Here is a 19327-nt window from a genome sequence, read left to right as displayed (position 1 = left end):
CAGCTGTGTAGTCTGTCATGGGCTGTAGTTGATTGGCAGTACATTACATTTACCTTTCAATTTAATACTTGCAGGGCCTGATTTTCAGAGGTGCTGAGTGCTTGCACCTGCAACTGAAGTCAGTGGGAGCTGCAGGTTCTTAATACCTCTGCAAATGAGGTGTATAGCTTCATCTTTCTCGTGTCCATTATACATTCTTTCTCATTCTGGCTTCACTCCAATTTTCTTTCCTGTAATAGATCATGATGTATTGTTTCTTGAGTTTTCTTCCATATCTGTTTATTCTCTTTTCTTGATCCTACACTAAGCACACAGTGTGTTCCTATAATTGTGTAGCTTCTCCCTTTTCTTTTCCTGCTTCCTTCCTCTCCGCTGATCTGTCTCTCTCATGCTTTCCTAACACATCCCATCAGTCTCTCCTATCTACATCTATCCATGCACGCACTATCTCACACTCACCCACTTACTCAAGATTGAAAATTACACCAGACACATAATTGACAGATAACTGAACCTACACGCACAAGATCCAGGTGTAAGATGTGATGGGTCCCACTGTCCAGGGGCAGTGCTTATGTGAGAAGCCAGCCTTGATCTCTCACACTTGGAAGGGGGAGGTTGCTTGGATTTCTAAGAGGGTACTGCCTCTGCACCCATGCTCAAGGGGCTTTTAATTTGTAAAGGGTAGTCAACACAGAAATGCTCTGACACCCTAGATTACTAAGGCCCTACCAAATTCATGGCCATGAAAAACGTGTCATGGACCGTGAAATCTGGTCTCCTTCTGTGAAATCTGGTCTTTTGTGTGCTTTTACTCTATACTATATAGATTTCATGGGGGAGACCAGTGTTTCTCAAATTGGGGGTCCTGACCCAAAAGCAGCGCCCTGCCAGCAGCAGTGCAGAAGCAAGGGTGACAATACAATACCATGCTGTCCTTCCTTCTGCGCTGCTGCTGGCGGTGGCTCTGCCTTCAGAGCTGGGCTCCTGGCCAGCAGCTGCCGCTCTCCAGATAGCCAGTGCCACTGCCAGCAGCAGCAGTGAAGAAATAAGGGTAGCAGTACTGCAGCCAGTAGCGTAGCTAGGGGGGTGCAGGGGAAGCAGCCGCTTCTCCTCAGCACATTTTCCAAAAGCGGTGCCTTAGTTAGGGGTTACCATGGCGCCAGCGGGCGGGGCCCACGCTCAGCTCTGAAGCTTGACCTGCTGGGCCGGCGCTGGGCTCCTGCAGGCAAAGGGGGGCAGCACGGCCGGAGGAGCCATGGGGGGAGAGGCAGCGTGGCCGGAGGAGCGAGGTGGGGCGCAGCATGGCAGCCCACAGCGCGGCCGGAGGAGCCATGGGGGGGGAGGGTGGCGCGGTCGGAGGAGCGAGGGGGGTGTGCAGCATGGCAGCCCGCAGCGTGGCCAGAGGAGCCGTGGGGGGCGGGTGTGGCACGGCACGGAACGGCCGGAGGAGCCAGCCAAGGGGGGGAGGGGGCGCGGAGTGGCCAGAGGAGGAGCCAAGGGGGCATGGCCAGAGGAGGAGCCAAGGGAGGGCACCTTTTTAATGTTTGCTCCCCCTGCTCTTAGGACCTGGCTACACCACTGACTGCAGCTCCCCCTCCCCGTAATAACCTTGTGACCCCCACTCACAACTCCTTTTTGGGTCAGGACCCTCCAATAACAACACTGAAATTTCAGATTTAACTAGCTGAAATCATGAAATGTACTATTTTTAAAATTCTATGATGGTGAAATTGACCAAAATGGACCATGAATTTGGTAGGGCCCTATAGATTACAGTACATGAATCTCTAGCATCAGTGATATCATTGGTCTTGGACTGCAGTTAAACTCTTGATTATCTGTGATGTTACAGAAATAAAGATAAAATTCTATCCAGGGACTCAAGACCATTCAAAACATCTGTGTTTAAAAGACTAGCTCCAAATAGTCTGTTGCTGTATCTAAATTTTATCCCTAAATGGGGGAAAATGACACCATCACCTACTTGATCCTTGATGCAACATCTGTAAACGTGCACCTTGTTGAGAAGTTATTCTTTTTTTAAATTCCTATTTCTGGCAGTAGTTCAGTGATTTATCTTTCCTTACTACACCCTGTACATCCAAGTTCTCTGAAAGGCTTGAATAAAACTCACATCTTTTAATAATTTTGTGACCATGAAAGTGAGAGCAGGGCACCTAGAATTCTGCAGGTTTCAAACTGAATAATGGGACCATATTTTTATTGTTACATCAGCTCTCTGGTCTTTGCTATAGACATCTGGCATATGGGATTACAGTATTCCAGTAGGACTGATTTGTATTTTGTAGCACCTGAAGTAAATTTGCATTTAGCCAAGCAATTTGCATTTAACTGTCTTTCTCTACTCCTTATTTATTGTAGAGCTGTAATGAAAAGACATAGCACTTAATTATTTCAAGTCTTTAAAAATAGTTAAAAGCTTATTACAGGTTATCGTATACTTCACTGTACTGTTTCTTGGTAATATTGCTGATCAATATAAAAATTTGGTACTGTAGCTTTGTGCTATGTAAGTCAAATTAAAGCTTCTACAGCCATCATATGCTGAGTGAAATTCCAATAATGTTTATTGCCTTCTCTGGGTTATTTGAAATAATCATGGTGATCAAAGCAAGCCATTATTGGTATCAAGCTTTTAATTATAAATTGTAGTTTGAACAATATTTTTCAGTTATAACTTGGGACCAAAAAGAAGACTGGGTTTGGAAGTGTGGGTAAACAGACTGCAAATACTAAGTAAATGTCTTATAACTTGCACATCAACTTGGATACCTTTCTAAGAGAGAATCAGGATTTAAAAAATGTACTGATGGCTTGTAATAACTAGTTTGGGCAAACTACCAGTTTGCCGTAATATATTATCTTGTCATTGAATCAGGCATTGATAGCAGAAGAGACCAGGAGTAAAGTAGCAGAGCAGGAGGAGGATCCTGAGAAGTTTCGAGAGGCACTAGTGAAATTTGAAGCCAGATTTAACTTCCCTGAAGCAGAGAAGTTAATTACCTATTATTCATGCTGCTGCTGGAAGGGTAAAGTTCCTCGTCAAGGCTGGCTTTATCTGAGCATCAATCACCTCTGTTTTTATTCCTTCTTCCTAGGCAAAGAATGTAAGTGTGAACATATAAAAACTGTTATCCCTATACCCTATGCAGACTTGTAAACATACATATCACTTTTTGGGTAATTTTTAAGTTGATGTATTTAAATCTAATCTTCTTCTATGGTATTTGGCTAATGCAACAGTGAAGAGTTCTGAAACTTGTTTTGTTTGGATCAACTATCTTGTTAAATTTGAGTGTATTTGCTTTTAAAAATTCTACGTTGTCATGTGTCATCCATTTTTATATTTTATTTACAACAAACTGTTTTCTTATTAGTATTATACATAGATAATTGCTTTAAACTGTTGGTTTTTTAAATGTGAAGTGGACCGTGGTGGTAATTGTATGATGGAAGTCAGGAAAACAGTCTGCTCTAAAAGCGTGCTAAATAGTTTAGGCCCCAAAGTAGATCTGCCTTAAAATGTATCTGATGTGACAGATTCTTAAATACCTATTTTTAATACAGAACATAGTCATTCAGAAACAGTCCCTCCCCCCATTGGTGTGTACATTCACACACACAAAAATAGCCACTGTTAATAGCTGCAGTTAGTACAGAGACAGCAAAGGAAGTGTAAGTTGGCTAAAAAAAAAAAAGAAAACCCTGTTCTTAGAACTACGTGACATCAATTATGCACTTTAAAGTAATATGAGTAGTAAACATAACACAGCTGTGTCTTGTGCTCCATGTGACGAGGTGGAAGGGGAAAACCAGTATTTTCAAGTAAAAAGGAATGAAATTTTGTTTTTTCAAGCTTCTGAACAAATTTTACAGATAAAACAAACAACTCCCAAATATCTTAAAACGTTTGTTTTTCCTTTTCAACCTTTAAATCTTTCACAGAAGTGACAAGTTAAAGTTTTAAGAATGGCTTGAAAAATTTACCAGATAATCACTACTACTAAGCCATTCCAAAAGATATGGTCCCATGTTTCCAATGGAGCCCCAGGGAGCGTTCTTATGTGATGCCCTCCATACCCAGTCTTGGATGATGGAAATTATAAACGAAGACAACCTTTTAAATGTTTTTTTTCTTTTCAGGGTGTGTGTGTCTTCTCCTTAACAGGATTATGCTTTTGAGTAACACTGTAGGGATTCCTGTAAATCCTACCACAACTCCAGCAGGAACAGTAGAATGAAACTTTATACTCTAATGCTCAGGGAGGCTTTACTGTTTATGTATAGAAGAGTTATTTTGTCAAGTCAAATTGTGATCATGTGGTTATTCAAATATTATATTTATAGATTAAAGCTGAATTAGAGTACAGTAAAATATGCAAAATATTAACTCTTAATTTCTAGGATTTAATACATGCCCTCTCCCAATTAGATGTCTCTTTTCCTTTCTATTTTATTAGAACCCAGTTATCATGTTGCACTTGCAACTTCTGCTGATTATAATACAGAAGTTGCATGTGGCTTGGAAAAATGTCGCTGTTGTTTTGATGCATAGTTAGCTCAGTCTCTGTTTAAATATCTTGTTGATTGTCCACTAATACATGATGAACATATGAAATCCTCTGCACACAATAAAATGGATTATTACAAATCAAAGTAGAAAGGGAAAAAATGCCTTACTATTATTCACAAAGCTTCATTTATGTATTACTGGAGATTATTGAAGAATAATGAAGGGCCACTATCAAATATTATACTACATAACCAGAAATAGCCCCTTATCTTTGCTAGTAACACTTTATTAAAATGCAAAATTGAAATAAATATAATTTACTTTACATTTATGTTCATTTTTCATCTTGGACAGTGAAAATAAACTACTCATTCACTTTTGTTTATAATCTGTTTCACTTCCTGGTTCTCATGCGTTAATTAGGCTCATGCTTGGGAAAGTAAATAAAAAAGCAAAACAGTTTTCATTAACATTTTTTTTTTCTTGAAGAATATACTGTATTCCTCCCCCTCGTCCCCAAAAACCCCAAAACAAAACAACAACAAAAACCCCAACACACCACCCCAGAATTGCTGGAACAATGTGTATAGTGGGGGAGCTGAGAGCCATTGAACCAAACTGTAAACTCTATATATAATGGAAACCACTGCAGCACCCCCCGCAGCTCTAGTTCTAGCACCTGTGCCCCAACCCTTCCTAAATTTTGGTCCTAAATAGGGCTGTTGATTAATCACAGTTAACTCACGTGATTAACTCAAAAAATTAATTGCGATTAATCGCACTGTTAAACAATAGAATACCAATTGAAATTTATTAAATATTTTGGATGTTTTTCTACATTTTTATATATATTGTATTCTGTGTTGTAATTGAAATCAAAGTGTATATTATTCTTGATTACAAATATTTTCACTGTGAAAGATTAACAAAAGAAATAGTATTTTTCAATTCACCTCATACAAGTACTGTAATGCAATCTTTGTGTCCTGGAAGTGCAACTTACAAATGTAGACTTTTTGTTACATAACTGCTCTCAAAAACAAAACAATGTAAAACTTCAGAGCCTACAAGTCCACTCAGTCCTGCTTCTTGTTCAGCCAATCAGTCCTGCTTCTTGTTCAGCCAATCACTAAGACAAACAAGTTTGGTTATATTTACAAGAGCTAATGCTACCCTCTTTTTATTTACAATGTCATCAGAAAGTGAGAACAGTCATTTGCATGGCACTTTTGTAGCCAGCATTGCAAGGTATTTACACGTCAGATATGCTAAACATTCATATGCCCCTTCATGCTTCACCCACCATTCCAGAGGACATGCTTCCATGCTGATGACGCTTATTAAAAAAATAATACATTAATTAAATTTGTGACTGAACTCCTTGGGGGAGAATTTTATGTGCCCTGCTGTTTTAACCATTCTGCCATACATTTCATGTTATAGCATTCTCATTTGTACACAGTAGCATGATGACCCAGCACATGTTGTTCATTTTAAGAACACTTTCACTGCAGATTTGGCAAAACGCGAAGAAGGTACCAAAGTGAGATTTCTAAAGATAGCTACAGCATTTGACCCAAGGTTTAAGATTCTGAAGTGTCTTCCAAAATATGAGAGGGATGAGGTGTGGAGCATGCTTTCAAAAGTCTTAAAAGAGCAACACTCCGATGAGGAAACTACAGGACCCGAACCACCAAAAAAGAAAATCAGCCTTCTGCTGGTGGCATCTGACTCAGCTAATGAAAATGAACATGCATCGGTCCGCAGGGCTTTGGATTGTTACGATCAGAACCAGTCATCAGCATGGACATATGTCTGCTGGAATGGTGGTTGAAGCATAAAGGGACATGAATCTTTAGTGCATCTGGCACGTAAATATCTTGTGACACCGGCTACAACAGTGCCATGAGAATGTCTGTTCTCATTTTCAAGTGACATTGTAAATAAGAAGCGGGCACCTTTATTTCCTGCAAATGTAAACAAACTTGTTTGTCTGAGTGATTGGCTGAACAAGAAGTAAGACTGAGTGGACTTGCAGGCTCTAAAGTTTTACATTGTTGTATTTTTGAATGCACTTATTTCCTGTACATAAGTCTACATTTGTAAGTTCAACTTTTATGATAGAGAGATTGCACTACAGTACTTGTATTAGGTGAACTGAAAAATATTTTTTTGTTTTTTTTACAGTGCTATACTTGTAATCAAAATAAATATAAAGTGAGCACTGTACACTTTATAGTCTGTGCTATAATTGAAATCAATATATTTGAAAATGTAGAAAACATCCAAAAATATTTAAATAAATGGTATTCTATTATTAACAGTGCGATTTAATTTTTTTAATCACTTGACAGCCCTAGTCCTAAACTTACTTGATGGTGTCTAGTGTTGAAATTCTTTTTTTCCTCATCTCTGATATGGGTGACAGACACGATTTGCAACTCTTTGTCATGTTTGTCAACTGACATACTGAATAGTTCATAAATAATTATACTTATGAATGATTGTTAATATTGGAGAACTTGACACTTATTGTGAAGCAAGGAATTTGTTATCCTGGTTTTCATGTCATAGTCACTAAGGACTAGATCTGCAAAGGGGACTTAGCCTCAGTGTTCAAATACCTAACTTAACCCTGCTGCCTCATGACAGCCACAGCCTGGCGTTAGGCACCCAGGCTCCCTATACAGTGTGTGGGGAGAGTTAAGTGCTGAAAAATGGGATCTGCAAAAGCCAACAGGGTGAGTGGAGAGCTGCTTAAGCTAGCCAATAGGTCACACTCCTCTCCTTGGCATTTCCTATCTAAGTGCCTAAGTCTGGGTCAGAGGGAGGCACCTATTTCTGCTTGCAAGGCCGTCGAGAGCGGGTTCGAGCCCCGGTGAAAATTTTTTTTCGGGCCCCCCAGCAAGGGCAGATCGGCTAAACAGGGCCGACGAGGGGTGGGGAGCCAGTCCCTGGGCCCTGGTAATTTGTACCGGCTTCCCCCGCCTCTCATCGGCCCTGTCTGCTTGGGATCCACAATCAGGAACCTTCTCATGGAATTTGGCACCTAAGCCATTCCTTACAAAAAACAGGAAGTGACGGCTGCCTTTAGCTCAGAGCACTCAGCTAGCATGTAAGAGACCCCTCTGCCTGATTTGAAGCAGGGATTTGAATCCATATCTCCCACCTCTCAATAGAGTGCCCTAGTCACTAGGCTGTGGGATATTCTGGGGTAGGTGGCGCTCAGTCTTCGGTGACTAATTATTTTTACATGGTGGAATGGCTTCAACAAGAGAGATATTCCACTGTGTACAAATTTTAGCATTGGAACAGGGAATTGAATTCGGGTCTCCCACATCCCAGGTGAGCCACTGGGCTATAGAGTTAATTTCAGTCTTTCTCTGGCTTAGTTCCCACTTCGGCTTAGGCATGAAGTTGGCACCTGGGCGCCAGGACTAAAGCGCCTGTGCTATGCCCAGCAGCAGATTATTAGGTATCTAAGGGACTTTACTGGTGGAAACGTAGCCACCTATAGGATTAGGCAACAGCTGAATGGAGTTTTTTAGCATCTACGTTTTGGATTTAGGCAGCTAAAGTGGCAGTTAGGCTAGATCCACAAAGGTATTTAAGGAATGCTACTTAAAATGCCTAAGTCTTACGGCTTTAGAAAATAATGCCAATAGAACATGGTTCTTGCACTTTCTCAAACACAACTGCTGGGAGAAACAAAACACGTATTACAAAACCGAAAGGGAAAAGTCTTGGCAGTTATTTTAATTCTCTTTTATTGAAATGTTTCAGTGCTGTTGGATGAACAGAAATATGGGCAAAGTGCTAAATCTTCTGGGTCTGCTACTTGATCAAAAAATCCTTGTTTTATTTCTGGTGATGTTAGTGAGTTTTATGTGAAGTCACAGTACTTTGAAACGAGAAGGGCACTTACACTGAAACATGTCCGAAGATACTCAAAGGAGGGACATCGATCAAAAGATTTAGAATTTTGCAAGGTTGGCATGTTCACTTTCTTAAAGGGCTACTGTCAAGTTTTCATAGTTTTTAATTAAGTTTTCATTGTTTCTAAACTTTGAAAATATGTTATCTTTTGCCACCAGTTTTGACCTTTTTTGTAATTTGGCATGCTCCTCCTGTTTCATACAGAATATAAACCAGTGGTGGGCAACCTGCGGGCCGCATGCAGCTCATCAGGGTAATCTGATTGCGGGCCGCGAGACATTTTGCTGATGTTGACCGTCCGCAGGGACAGCCACCTGCAGCTCCCAGTGGCCACAGTTCACTGTTCCCGGCCAATGGGAGCTGCGGGAGGCGGCACAGGCCACAGGGATGTGCTGGCTGCTGCTTCCCGCGGCTCCCATTGGCCGGGAACAGGGAACTGTGGCCACTGGGAGCTGTGGGGGAGGGAAGGGGAGAGGGGGTCGTGACGGTCAACATCAGCAAAATGTCTCACGGCCTGCAATCAGATTACCCTGATGGGCCGCATGCGGTTTGCCCACCACTGATAAAAGCCGTTATGTCTTACTTGGCTGGCATGTTTGACAACAGCATTAGTAATAACATTAGTACAACTCTAGATGACTAGTCTTTAGTCCCTTGGCTGTCTGGCTCTGCTGAACTAAAATATTCTATGGTCATTCATAAACAATTTGTGTGACATTAGTATGCTACATTTAAATAGGAAAAGTTAGAATCAGGGAACACTCTTGACAGGATTATGGTTATAGAATAATACAGTAAACTCATTCAGGCTCTTTTATAAATGTAATTAATTATCATGGACATGGTTTTATATAACAAAACAATCAAATCAAGACAAGGCTTTACATTATTGCCTTTTTATGACCTTATTAGCAACAAGAGATTGGCCTGCGATATTGGTAGAGTAGTCCTTATGTTCATTGGTGACGAGAGTCCTGGGTGAGCTTCCAGGTTAACTCAGGTGGAAAATCTAATTTATTTTCAAGTGCTTTTCAGTAAATAGTAGCCAGATTGTTAGTCTCCTTCCATAATCATCCAATATGCGCTGATCCTTTTTCTCTTCTTTGGGTAGTGACAGATGATTTAACAGAATGTCAATATCAAAAACCCTATCTTGTACTCCTTCTTAGTTGTAGTTGTACTTTGTCACATGCAATTAAATGTTTCTGGACAAAATTTACAGCTGTCAGTTATTTAAAAAAAATTAAAATGGGAAGATTAAATTAATATGCATAGTAATTTTCTTGAGAGATCTATTTATGGGTGACATTGCAGCCTCCTTCAGATTTCCATTGGTAACAGTTATACTGTATGTGTGTGGCCTTTATATTTCATATGTGGTATTTCTCACTCTTCTTTTTTACCTCATTATACTATATAGGTAATAGAAAAGGGTCTCTCAAGCCGGACACAGAGAGAAATGTACACATTTATTTTCTGATGACATTGTCCACACAGTAATTAAATTAGAGTAATTTGTGAGCCTTGAGTTTTATTACTGTTTTCTGGTGATCTTTGTAGCCTTGTTAAGGGGTGGTGTCAGTGCCTTCCTCATCAAAGGAGACTTCTGATATATAGATCTATAAATTTATATATATGAAACTGTTAGCTCAGTATTTATGCCACATAATAGGTGAGAGGACCATACTGTAGAATGCACTGCTGAATTTCCTAGTACAACCATTTACACGTTGTGTTGCGTAGTCATCCAGTTTACTTCTGTTTCCAGACTCTGGGCTTAGTTTCCAGCCAAAAACCATCCAGTCTGGAAGTAAGCTAGCCTGCTGCTTCCCTGAAACTATCCAAGTGAGTAGGAGACCAAGTTCTCACCTTTCTCATAGCCTACTTCCAGTAGGGTAGATGGCCCTGAAACCTTTCCTCACGTTCTTGCCACCCCCTAGCGAATGAAACATAACCTGCTTTGTGGGGAGAGGACTCCTGTCAATGTTACTTGATGATTTAGTGTCTTTCATGAAAACTAGAAGAGACTTAAGAAGGCAATCCCTCAAACGAGAAGCTTTCTGCCTAGAACATGGGAGAATGAATAGTGGGTACATATTAGGCATTTATGTTTTTTGTTTTTGTTTTTTTAATATACAGAAGAATATTTTTCTTCCCCTTTATACCTGTTTAAAGTCCATTCTGAATTTTAATATGTTTGCATATTTCTGAAGTCTGTGAAAAGTTTAAACTCAGTTCCTAAGAGGTTTTTGCTCTTTTTCAATGGCAGTAAAACTCCTAGTTCCCTGGGTTGATGTCCAGAAACTGGAAAGAACCTCCAATGTCTTTATGACTGATATCATCCGTATCACCACTTCAAGTAAAGAACGAGACTTCTCCATGTTCCTTAATATTGATGAGGCATTCAGGATAATGGAGCAGCTGGCAGACGTAACGCTCCGAAGGCTACTAGATAATGAGATCTTTGAACTGGATCCAGGTCTTCAGGATCCTACCCAGATTACAAAAAGGTAAAAAGCAAAGTTCTTGCTTATGCAAGAAGAATTATAGAAGTACATTTCCCATTTTTCAGTATTTTATTAGCTTGGGGGTAATTAAATATTGAACAACTGTGTCTTGAGGAAAAAACAGATTTTATAATATTTTCGATCTTCTAAAATAGAATTTTTCAGTGTGTATGCCACTCGTCTGGAGTAGGTATTCAAGTCACACACCTACATTTTCTGTATTTTCTGAAGCAACATCACTCCTTTTTTTTTCTTTTAAAAGTACCATTTCATTGCCCAAAAGTAAATTCCAGTAAGCGAGAATTCCAACTGTCTTGAACAACAGCACTCTTTGTTATGCTCTTTGTTCTGTGTAAGCGTTCCAAGTGCTGATAACATGGTAATTATTGCTTGTGGTCCCATCCTAATGAACTTCTGACAGACGGAAAGTCCCTACTTCTGTTATTCTCATAGTTGATTTAACAGGGAGTCCTGGGAATCAAAACTGTGGTGAGAGATTCATAAGCGATTGTCTGTACTACACTTTGCCTTTCATTCCAAATAATTCCTATATGGATTCCTCACCCACCACTGAAATGAAGTTAACTCTGAGGGGAGGAAAGTGGTAGCCATTCTGTGCCTGTAACACTACACAAGACACACACACGCGCACACTCATGCTCTCTCGCGCTTGCTCTCTCTCTCTCTTTTAAGGAAAGTGAAACTGCAGAAGGAATTTTAGGTGGGCAGAATATAATGACCAAAGTTGGAATTTACTTAGGACACCCTTGTTGACATCATGGAGTCAAATACTTCTAGTCTGGGGGTCATTCCAGGCGTGTAGGTTGTGGTTTTCCCAATTATACATCCAAGTCCCTTGACCCTGCAGTCAGAACTGTACACCCTCATAAATATAGACCACTCATGCTACATGAATGAATGATTTGTGAATGGTTTCTAGGTGGGGAGAAGAGGTTCTGCTGATGAGAATACAGGTGTCCAATGACTGTTTTCCGTTATTAATATGCTTCGGTTTTGGTGGCCATTTCTGCAATGATGCTAAAATTACAACCCCTTTTCCAAATTCTTGTGAATAGTGCTATAGGATCTTTAATAGCAGATGAAGATTCCTATACACTATTATTTTTCCCAAGCATTTTAAATTTACGCTTAATAGGTGAAGTCCTGGCTCCATTGAAGTCACTGGGGCTAGGATTTTGCCCATTATGTCATTGAAGAATATATTTTGAGCAGTCTTGAAATTTAATGAAGGCAGTAAGCAGTAAAACTTACTTATATATGCCTATTCAGTGATGCCAGAGGTTTCTTTAAACTAGAAGATTTGGGCCAGATTTTTAAAAAGTGCTTAAAAGGATATTGTTGAGGTTTTTGTTTTTTTAAAACAAGACTTTGCCTTGGTAATCGTGTGTGTGTGTGTGTGTGTGTGTGTGTGTGTGTATGTGCGTGCTCTTACTCTGAAGAGTCGGTTGTATTTTTAAACCCTCTTTCTGCTTTCCACTCCCTCTCCTGCCCTCCTCCCCTCCCCCTCCGCCTCTAAACAAATGAGTTCCTCCGAACCTCATCTTTCGGACTAAAAATATATTGTCTTGAAGTAAAGAAACTAATGCACAGGAGCTATGACACAAATTGCACACCAGTTTTTTTCTGGGGGATTCCTAATTTGTAATTTTTAAGTTCTCCTTTTCCCACCAAAAGGCTCCTTGAATTAAAAATCTTAATTGAAACAAAAGTTAACACCCTCCACCCCCACAGAAGTAAATATTGCACTTAATAGACCTCTGATATACTGTAGTGGCAAGACCTTCAGCCGAATCAAACTACAAATTGTTTTCTGAGTTGAGTTTGAAAAGAAGTATGTATATTAATGAACCAGCAATAGGAGCACAAATCATCCCACACCTATAATCACACAGTTTTTCCCCTCCCCCCCTCCTTTCTCTTTTCAAAAAAAAAAAAAAAAAAAAGAGAGAAGAAATAGTTTGCAAGAGAATTCCTGAGCCTGACATTCTGTAAACATGCTGGCGAGTGGTAACTTGAGAGCGTGAGCAGAAAGGAAAATACAAAGATGTTGAAATCCCATTTCCTGTACTCAGGTTAGACAGGTAGTGGCTAGCTAGGTAGGTTGATACTTTGATGTAGTATGATTCAGCAAGTTTGTTTTTTGAATAGTGGATAAACGAGTTGCTAATTCTGACATATTTGGGTTGAAGTGACTTGTTTTTTCACTGTTGTAATGGTTCAGGGAATACTAGTTCTCACTTAATTTTTCCTTGTGTTCTCTCCTTAACATTCCCTTTTTTGCCTTGGAAGCAAATATTAGAATGTATTATAACGCAATGCCAGAATCAATGTAATAGGCCATATCAGGATGTATACAAATTGATTTAAAATAAAAAGTCTGATTTCCCCCCCCCCCCCCCCAATATATCTTTTGGGAAAAAATAATTTAAAAATTTTAAAATGTATGTTCAAAGCAAAATTTATATAATCTATTACAATCATTTAAATTAAATTTAAATAATAGTTAAGCGGTAGGTGTTTGCTGCCAAAGTTTAAAAAAAATCAAACCACTGAACTGGTTGAAGTCACTGGCTAAGCACCTGGAACCAGGGTTTGTTGACATTCTAAATCATCTTTTGACACTAGTAGCCTCTTCTGCAGGTTTAGAGAGAATATTTTCTTCATTTAAGATTATTCAACTAGTTCAGTTTAAGGACTAGTCCACTCATAGTTGAGAAACCAATTGAGAGTTGAAAAAGCAGGGGAGCTTGTTTTTCCTTTTTCCAGTCTATGAATAAAAATGAGATGAGCGAATGAGACTTACTAGTTCTAAAATCTTGAAGGACAATGTGACCAGAAAAAACAGTTCAATTCACTAACTGCAGTTACTTCCTTTATTTAGTAAATCCATTAGTTTTCAATGCAAAACATGTTTTGATAAACTATTTTTCTTACATATCCAGTACATCTAAGATCATTTTTACTAATAAAATAAAACAATTTTAAAGTGTTATTTTTGTGCATTCCAGTTGAATTCCAATTTCCATCCAAATACAGCTTTACACAAATCATGAGTTAAAAAAAAAAATTAATCATCTTGTAAATGAGAAACATCATTCACCGTTTTCTAACAGAAGAAGATGTAAAAATTAAGAATCTGAATAAATGTATATTAAGCTATAAATAAATGTGTACCCTCCTGGTTAGCAAAAAAGAGGAGCAAATTACACCAATCAATGAGAATTAATCTTTAAGAAAATAACTTAAAAAGTACAAATGCAAAACGAGATTAAAATTGATATTTAAATCATGGTTTCCTGCCTGATGATTTTTAAATCATGATTAAAATCAATTATTTAAATCACTTTAATTTAAATGAGTCCACCCTGGGCCATATACACCTCTACCCTGATATAACACTGTCCTCGGGAGCCAAAAAATCTTACTGCGTTATAGATGAAACCACGTTATATCGAACTTGCTTTGATCCGCCGGAGCGCGCAGCCCTGTCCCCCTGGAGCGCTGCTTTACCGCATTATATCCAAATTCGTGTTTTATTGGGTCGTGTTATATTGGGGGTAGAGGTGTATTATAAAAATGACTCCTTTACACCCCCCTCTCCCCCATTAGTATTTTTTTTATACTTGTTGATGGGTTGGACACTACATTTCAGGGAGGGTTGTGGCAATTCTTTTTAAAAGATGCCTTCATTTCTCTGGAAAAATGAGAACTTGTGTGGAAGATCATTATATCCTATATAAACTACACATGGAAAATAGAAGCTTATAATTATAATTCGCATTTCAGAGTCTCCTGTTGTCATCTTGCTGAAAAGTAATATAGGGCCCAACCTTGCAACCCTTTACTCATGTAGGTAGTTCTGTAATTTCAATGGGACTACATGTGTAGGGGCTGCTGAATCACATAGGTGCCAACTTTCCCTGGCGCCGGTGGGTGCTCGCGTGCCACCGCCCTGACTCCACCCTTTCCCCGCCGTGCCCCCATTCCAACCCCTTCCCCAAAATCCCTGCCCCAACTCCGCCCCCTCCCTGCCCCATTGGACCACTTCCCCAATTTCTGGCCCCAGCCCCGCCTCTTTCCCAAACGTGCTGCGTTCCCCCTCCTCCCAGCTGCGCGAAACAGCTGTTTCGCGGCGCAAGCACTGGGAGCTAGGGGGAAAAAGCGGGCACGCAGCGTGCTCAGGGGAGGAGGCGGAGGTGAGCTGGGCGGGGAGCTGCCAGTGGGTGCTGAGCACCCACCAATTTTTCCCTGTGGATGCTTCAGCCCCAGAGCTGGAGCAATATTGGGGCCTAGTGTCAAAGCAGATAGTAAATCAGTTTCCTTCCTTCTTAATGTAATGATGATGATCATAGACATGGATTACAAAGGGATTAATGGCCATTTAAGCACACTCAAAAGCAAAGTGAAGCTGAGGGGCAGTTGATAACCACAAAAGGCCTTTATTGCAAATGCAGTTCAGTGCCATGAACTACACTGTTACATAAGATAACTCTCTTATCCAAAGAGATTAGATTTTCTTTCTTTGTGAGGGTTTGAAAATGCTGTTTTACTGCTTTCTTTGATTTTCTGCTTCCATTTCATTCAGGATGTGTAGAGGACAAACACTTCTTGAGGAAATGGCCTGAGTGGAAATGTAATTGGGTGCATACGGTGCCAATAAGATTTGAAGAGGATAATAATTTGTCTGGGCTGTTACTGTCTTAAATCCTTTTTCTTGTTGTGTAGTGATGAGTTACCAATCCATAGAATTTGAAGCAAAATATTTAAAGCAAAAAAGTTCTTTTGATTGTTAAGCCAGTGTCAGAGCTGAATGGAAACTGGTTGATGAAATAGCTTGCATCACAAGTGTTGCTTTCATCCATGTGATTGCTTCTGACAGGGAGGCTCAGAATATCAATGTGTTTTTAATAAAACAACAATCTTTTACAAATACTTCCCAGTTTATACATATCAGGTACTTCTCACCCCACGGAATGAAAAAATAGTGAGTAACCTTTCTCTAAAAGTGAGAAGTCATCTAGCTACTTACCAACAGAACATTGTCATTTAGATGTTTTATTCTGTAGTTACATGTTGTTTTAGTTCTTTGAATATGAACAGGCAGTGACTCAACAAAACTGAGATCCTGCCAATATGACCCTTGTTGGTTTTAAAATACAGAAAACACATTTGACAGCGAGGATACAGTCTGAAATGTTGAAGTACTGTCCAGGAATTGTTTTTGTCAGCCATATGTGTATTATTTCCTTTAAGTAAAAGACTTTTAAAAGGTAACTTTTAGGTCACATATAGATGATCATAGTTCAGTCTTACTAGTCACTCAATGTGCTGGAAACAAAGATAATCCTAGAATCCAACAAGGTGCAAGTTGGGAACCCAGGTTAAAAAAAAAAAGTGTGGGGGGGAGCGCAGAGTAGTCTGCTGATTGCCCTGGAAAATAGGGAACAAAACAACTTTTTTTTTTTTCTTCCTTTTCTCTTTTTGGGGGTATATTTTTCTTAACTTTCATCATATCTTCTCACTGGTACATATAAAAATAATGCTACTTGTTTTAGTTGCCTGTTGATTCATAAATATGGAACTGCCAGTACCAGAAAGAAAAGAGGTGAGTTGCTTGAGTTTAGCAGCCCCAGCAGGTTGGGACATCACACTCATGTTTCAGTGCTGGAGGGGTTTTGAAACTCAGAATGGAATCTTTGGAATCCCTTTTTTTTTTTTAATTAGGAAGGGGAAGATAATCTAGACAACAAGTTCTTTAGTACAGGGAATTTAGCTTGTTTGCCAAACACTGTTCATGCTTCTCTGTAAATAATAAACCTTGACAGTGTCCATATATCAGCATAGGCCATGCCTCAGTGCTTGGGTCCACCATCTTAATTGAGTCGTTTTAACTTGTTTCCAGGGTAATATTGTATTTATTACTGGCAAACTTACAGCTGATATCATGGGCCCATAGATCTCAATCTTTGCTGTATCACATTTAAAGGGTTACCTTTCCTGTTTCAGCAACTAACTTTAGAGGTACCTTTTTTTAACTGCCATAGATATTTTACATGCTGTACTTTTGTTGGGATATATTTATGAGGGCACACAGTTGCCGAGAAGCAGAAATGCATAGCATTTCTCTTTGGGTAACCGAATTCTGCTCTTCTGTTCCACTTGTGATTCTTTTCATATAAGTTTTCACCTCAGCCCACAGTGATGTGAGTACTGACTGCATTTCATTCTTGTGCTGCCATTTGTCTCTTTCCCAGATCCCACAAAGCTGACCTCCATCTCAGCACCTTTTTTTAGAGCAGTGGTGGGTAAGGTGTGGTCTCCTGGTGCCGCTGTCTGATCTTGCTTCATGAGTCATTCCGAACAGGCAATGCCAGTGATGTTAGGATTGGCATCCTTCCCTAATGACAGGAAGCTACTGTTATGTCTATATGTAAACTGCTACAGTGGCACAGTTGCAGCGCTGCATTTTTGCCACTGTAGAGCTTCAGTGTAGAACAGTGATACTCAGACCTCAGGGGTTCAGGAGCCAAATTAGCAATCAACATCACCCAAAAGAGCTGCAGTAATGAGAATTCATTGTTTCGTATACTGGGGCTCTATGTATTCATACTTAAACCGTATGACAGGGGAACTATTTAGCTTTTATTTTATCTATCTATCTATCTATCTATCTATCTATCTATCTACTCACAGCAAAATGACTGACCAAGTATTATTATTTTATCAGCTACAATTGGTTAATAACATAGTAACATAGATTGGTTAATAATTAAATCACAGAGTGTTTTAATATGTGCTATAAAGAGCTGCAGGAGACGCATTAAAGAGCCACTTGCGGCTCGAGAGCCAGTCTGAGTAACACTGGTGTAGACACTCACTGCAGTGATGGGAGGGGTTCTCCTGTTGCTGTAGTTAATCCAGCGCTCCGAGAGGCGGTAGCTACAATGCTTTCGTTGACCTAATGTTGTCTGCACTGATGGTTAGGTCAGCTTAACTATGTTGTGCAGGGGGGTGGATTTTTCACACCCTTGAGTGTGACGTAGCTGGGTTGACTTAATGTTTTAGTATAGACCTGACCTAATGCATCCTCTTTTTCCCCTAAAAAAAACCTTCATGTGGTGTTGCAGTGCATGTCGTCATGCCAAAAGGCAAGCATGCACTTTGTGAATTTATATAGGTTTTAACATATATTCTGTTAGCTCAAAGGGAGGTGAGGCTAATGAGTCAGGACATTGTGGCAAAATAAAATGTTAAGATACTTTAAGACCTGTTTTGGCTGAAACACGCATGTATCTATATAGTATTGTAACTTTACTAGCTATGAGTTGCTGTCCGTCCTCCACAGTAACAGAAATCCAGCCAGATGAAAAAAAAATTTTAAAGGAAAAAAGCATAAATGTTCTCATTTTAATATAACAAGTATTGGTGAGCACCATCAGCCGTTGCAAGATGCCAAAGTTACAGCAGTATTTTTTCTTGTTCCTGTGTAACCTCTCTGAAATTCTTAAATATATCAGTTTATTTTTCCTTCTTAACTGAGTACTGTCTGTATGTGGCTGCCCCATCCCTTTTAATTCAGGTGTATTCAAAGATATATCTCTGTCTATACTACAGCACTCCTGTGTTTGATTTCTGGTGGGAAGGAAGGCTGATCTTGTGAAATATTAAACTGGGATTTGGGAGAGATTTGGATTCAGCTCTGCCACAGCTCTGGGACTGTGAGCAAATCTCATAATCTCTCCAGTTCTCCAGGTGTAAAATGGGAGTGATAAAGCACAGACATACTCTTCTCTCTGCAACCCCGCAAAAAAAAAGACAAAACAAGGAGTATTCAGAAACACTTGTTCTTTTGGTATAGAGAGGCTACTGTATTCAACCCCTGCTGACAGTATGCTCATCATCTTGTGCTAATGGATGCTGGGTGTAGGGTGACCAGATTACCAGAATAAAATATCGGGACGGGGGCGGAGCCAAAAAGGGGGGCGGAGCAAAAAAAGGGGGGGACGGAGCAAAAAAAAAAGTTTTAAGGGGCCTGGGGCATTAGCAGGCCGCCGCGCGCTGCCCTCCCCGAGTCCCAGCGGAGCCTCCCGCCATGGGCATATGCGGGGTGCAGTGGGTCTGGGCGGGGGCAGTGCGGAGCGGGCAGGAGCCAGGGGGGGCCGAATCCCCGCTGCTGCCAGGGAGCCCCGTGCCTCTCCCTCCCGTTCGCGGCTGTGGCTCCTTCCCAGCGGGACGTGCCTCCTGCTGCCCCGGGCACATGCGGCGCGCATCCCCCGCGCCTAGTCTCCCTCCCGCCGGGAAGGAGCAGCTGGACGCGCGCCGCTGA

At 40.2% G+C, this 19327-nt stretch overlaps 1 protein-coding gene across 5 annotated transcripts in view; it reads left to right on the top strand.

The window, feature by feature from the left end:
• The window catches only part of TBC1D8 (TBC1 domain family member 8), an 81847-nt gene that overhangs the window by 33021 nt on the left and 29499 nt on the right, over window positions 1-19327 (top strand). For all 5 annotated transcript variants that reach the window (XM_034757986.1, XM_034757985.1, XM_034757983.1 and 2 more), the window contains exons 4-5: window positions 2903-3131; window positions 10743-10983. In XM_034757986.1, the coding sequence (XP_034613877.1) occupies window positions 2903-3131; window positions 10743-10983 (470 nt within the window). The remainder of the gene's footprint in view (window positions 1-2902; window positions 3132-10742; window positions 10984-19327) is intronic.

This window comes from Trachemys scripta, chromosome 1 (assembly GCF_013100865.1).
Source record: "Trachemys scripta elegans isolate TJP31775 chromosome 1, CAS_Tse_1.0, whole genome shotgun sequence".
In the NCBI taxonomy this organism is placed as follows: domain Eukaryota; kingdom Metazoa; phylum Chordata; order Testudines; family Emydidae; genus Trachemys; species Trachemys scripta.
Note: the sequence above shows the minus strand (reverse complement) of the source record. Positions and strands in the feature narration are given on the sequence as shown.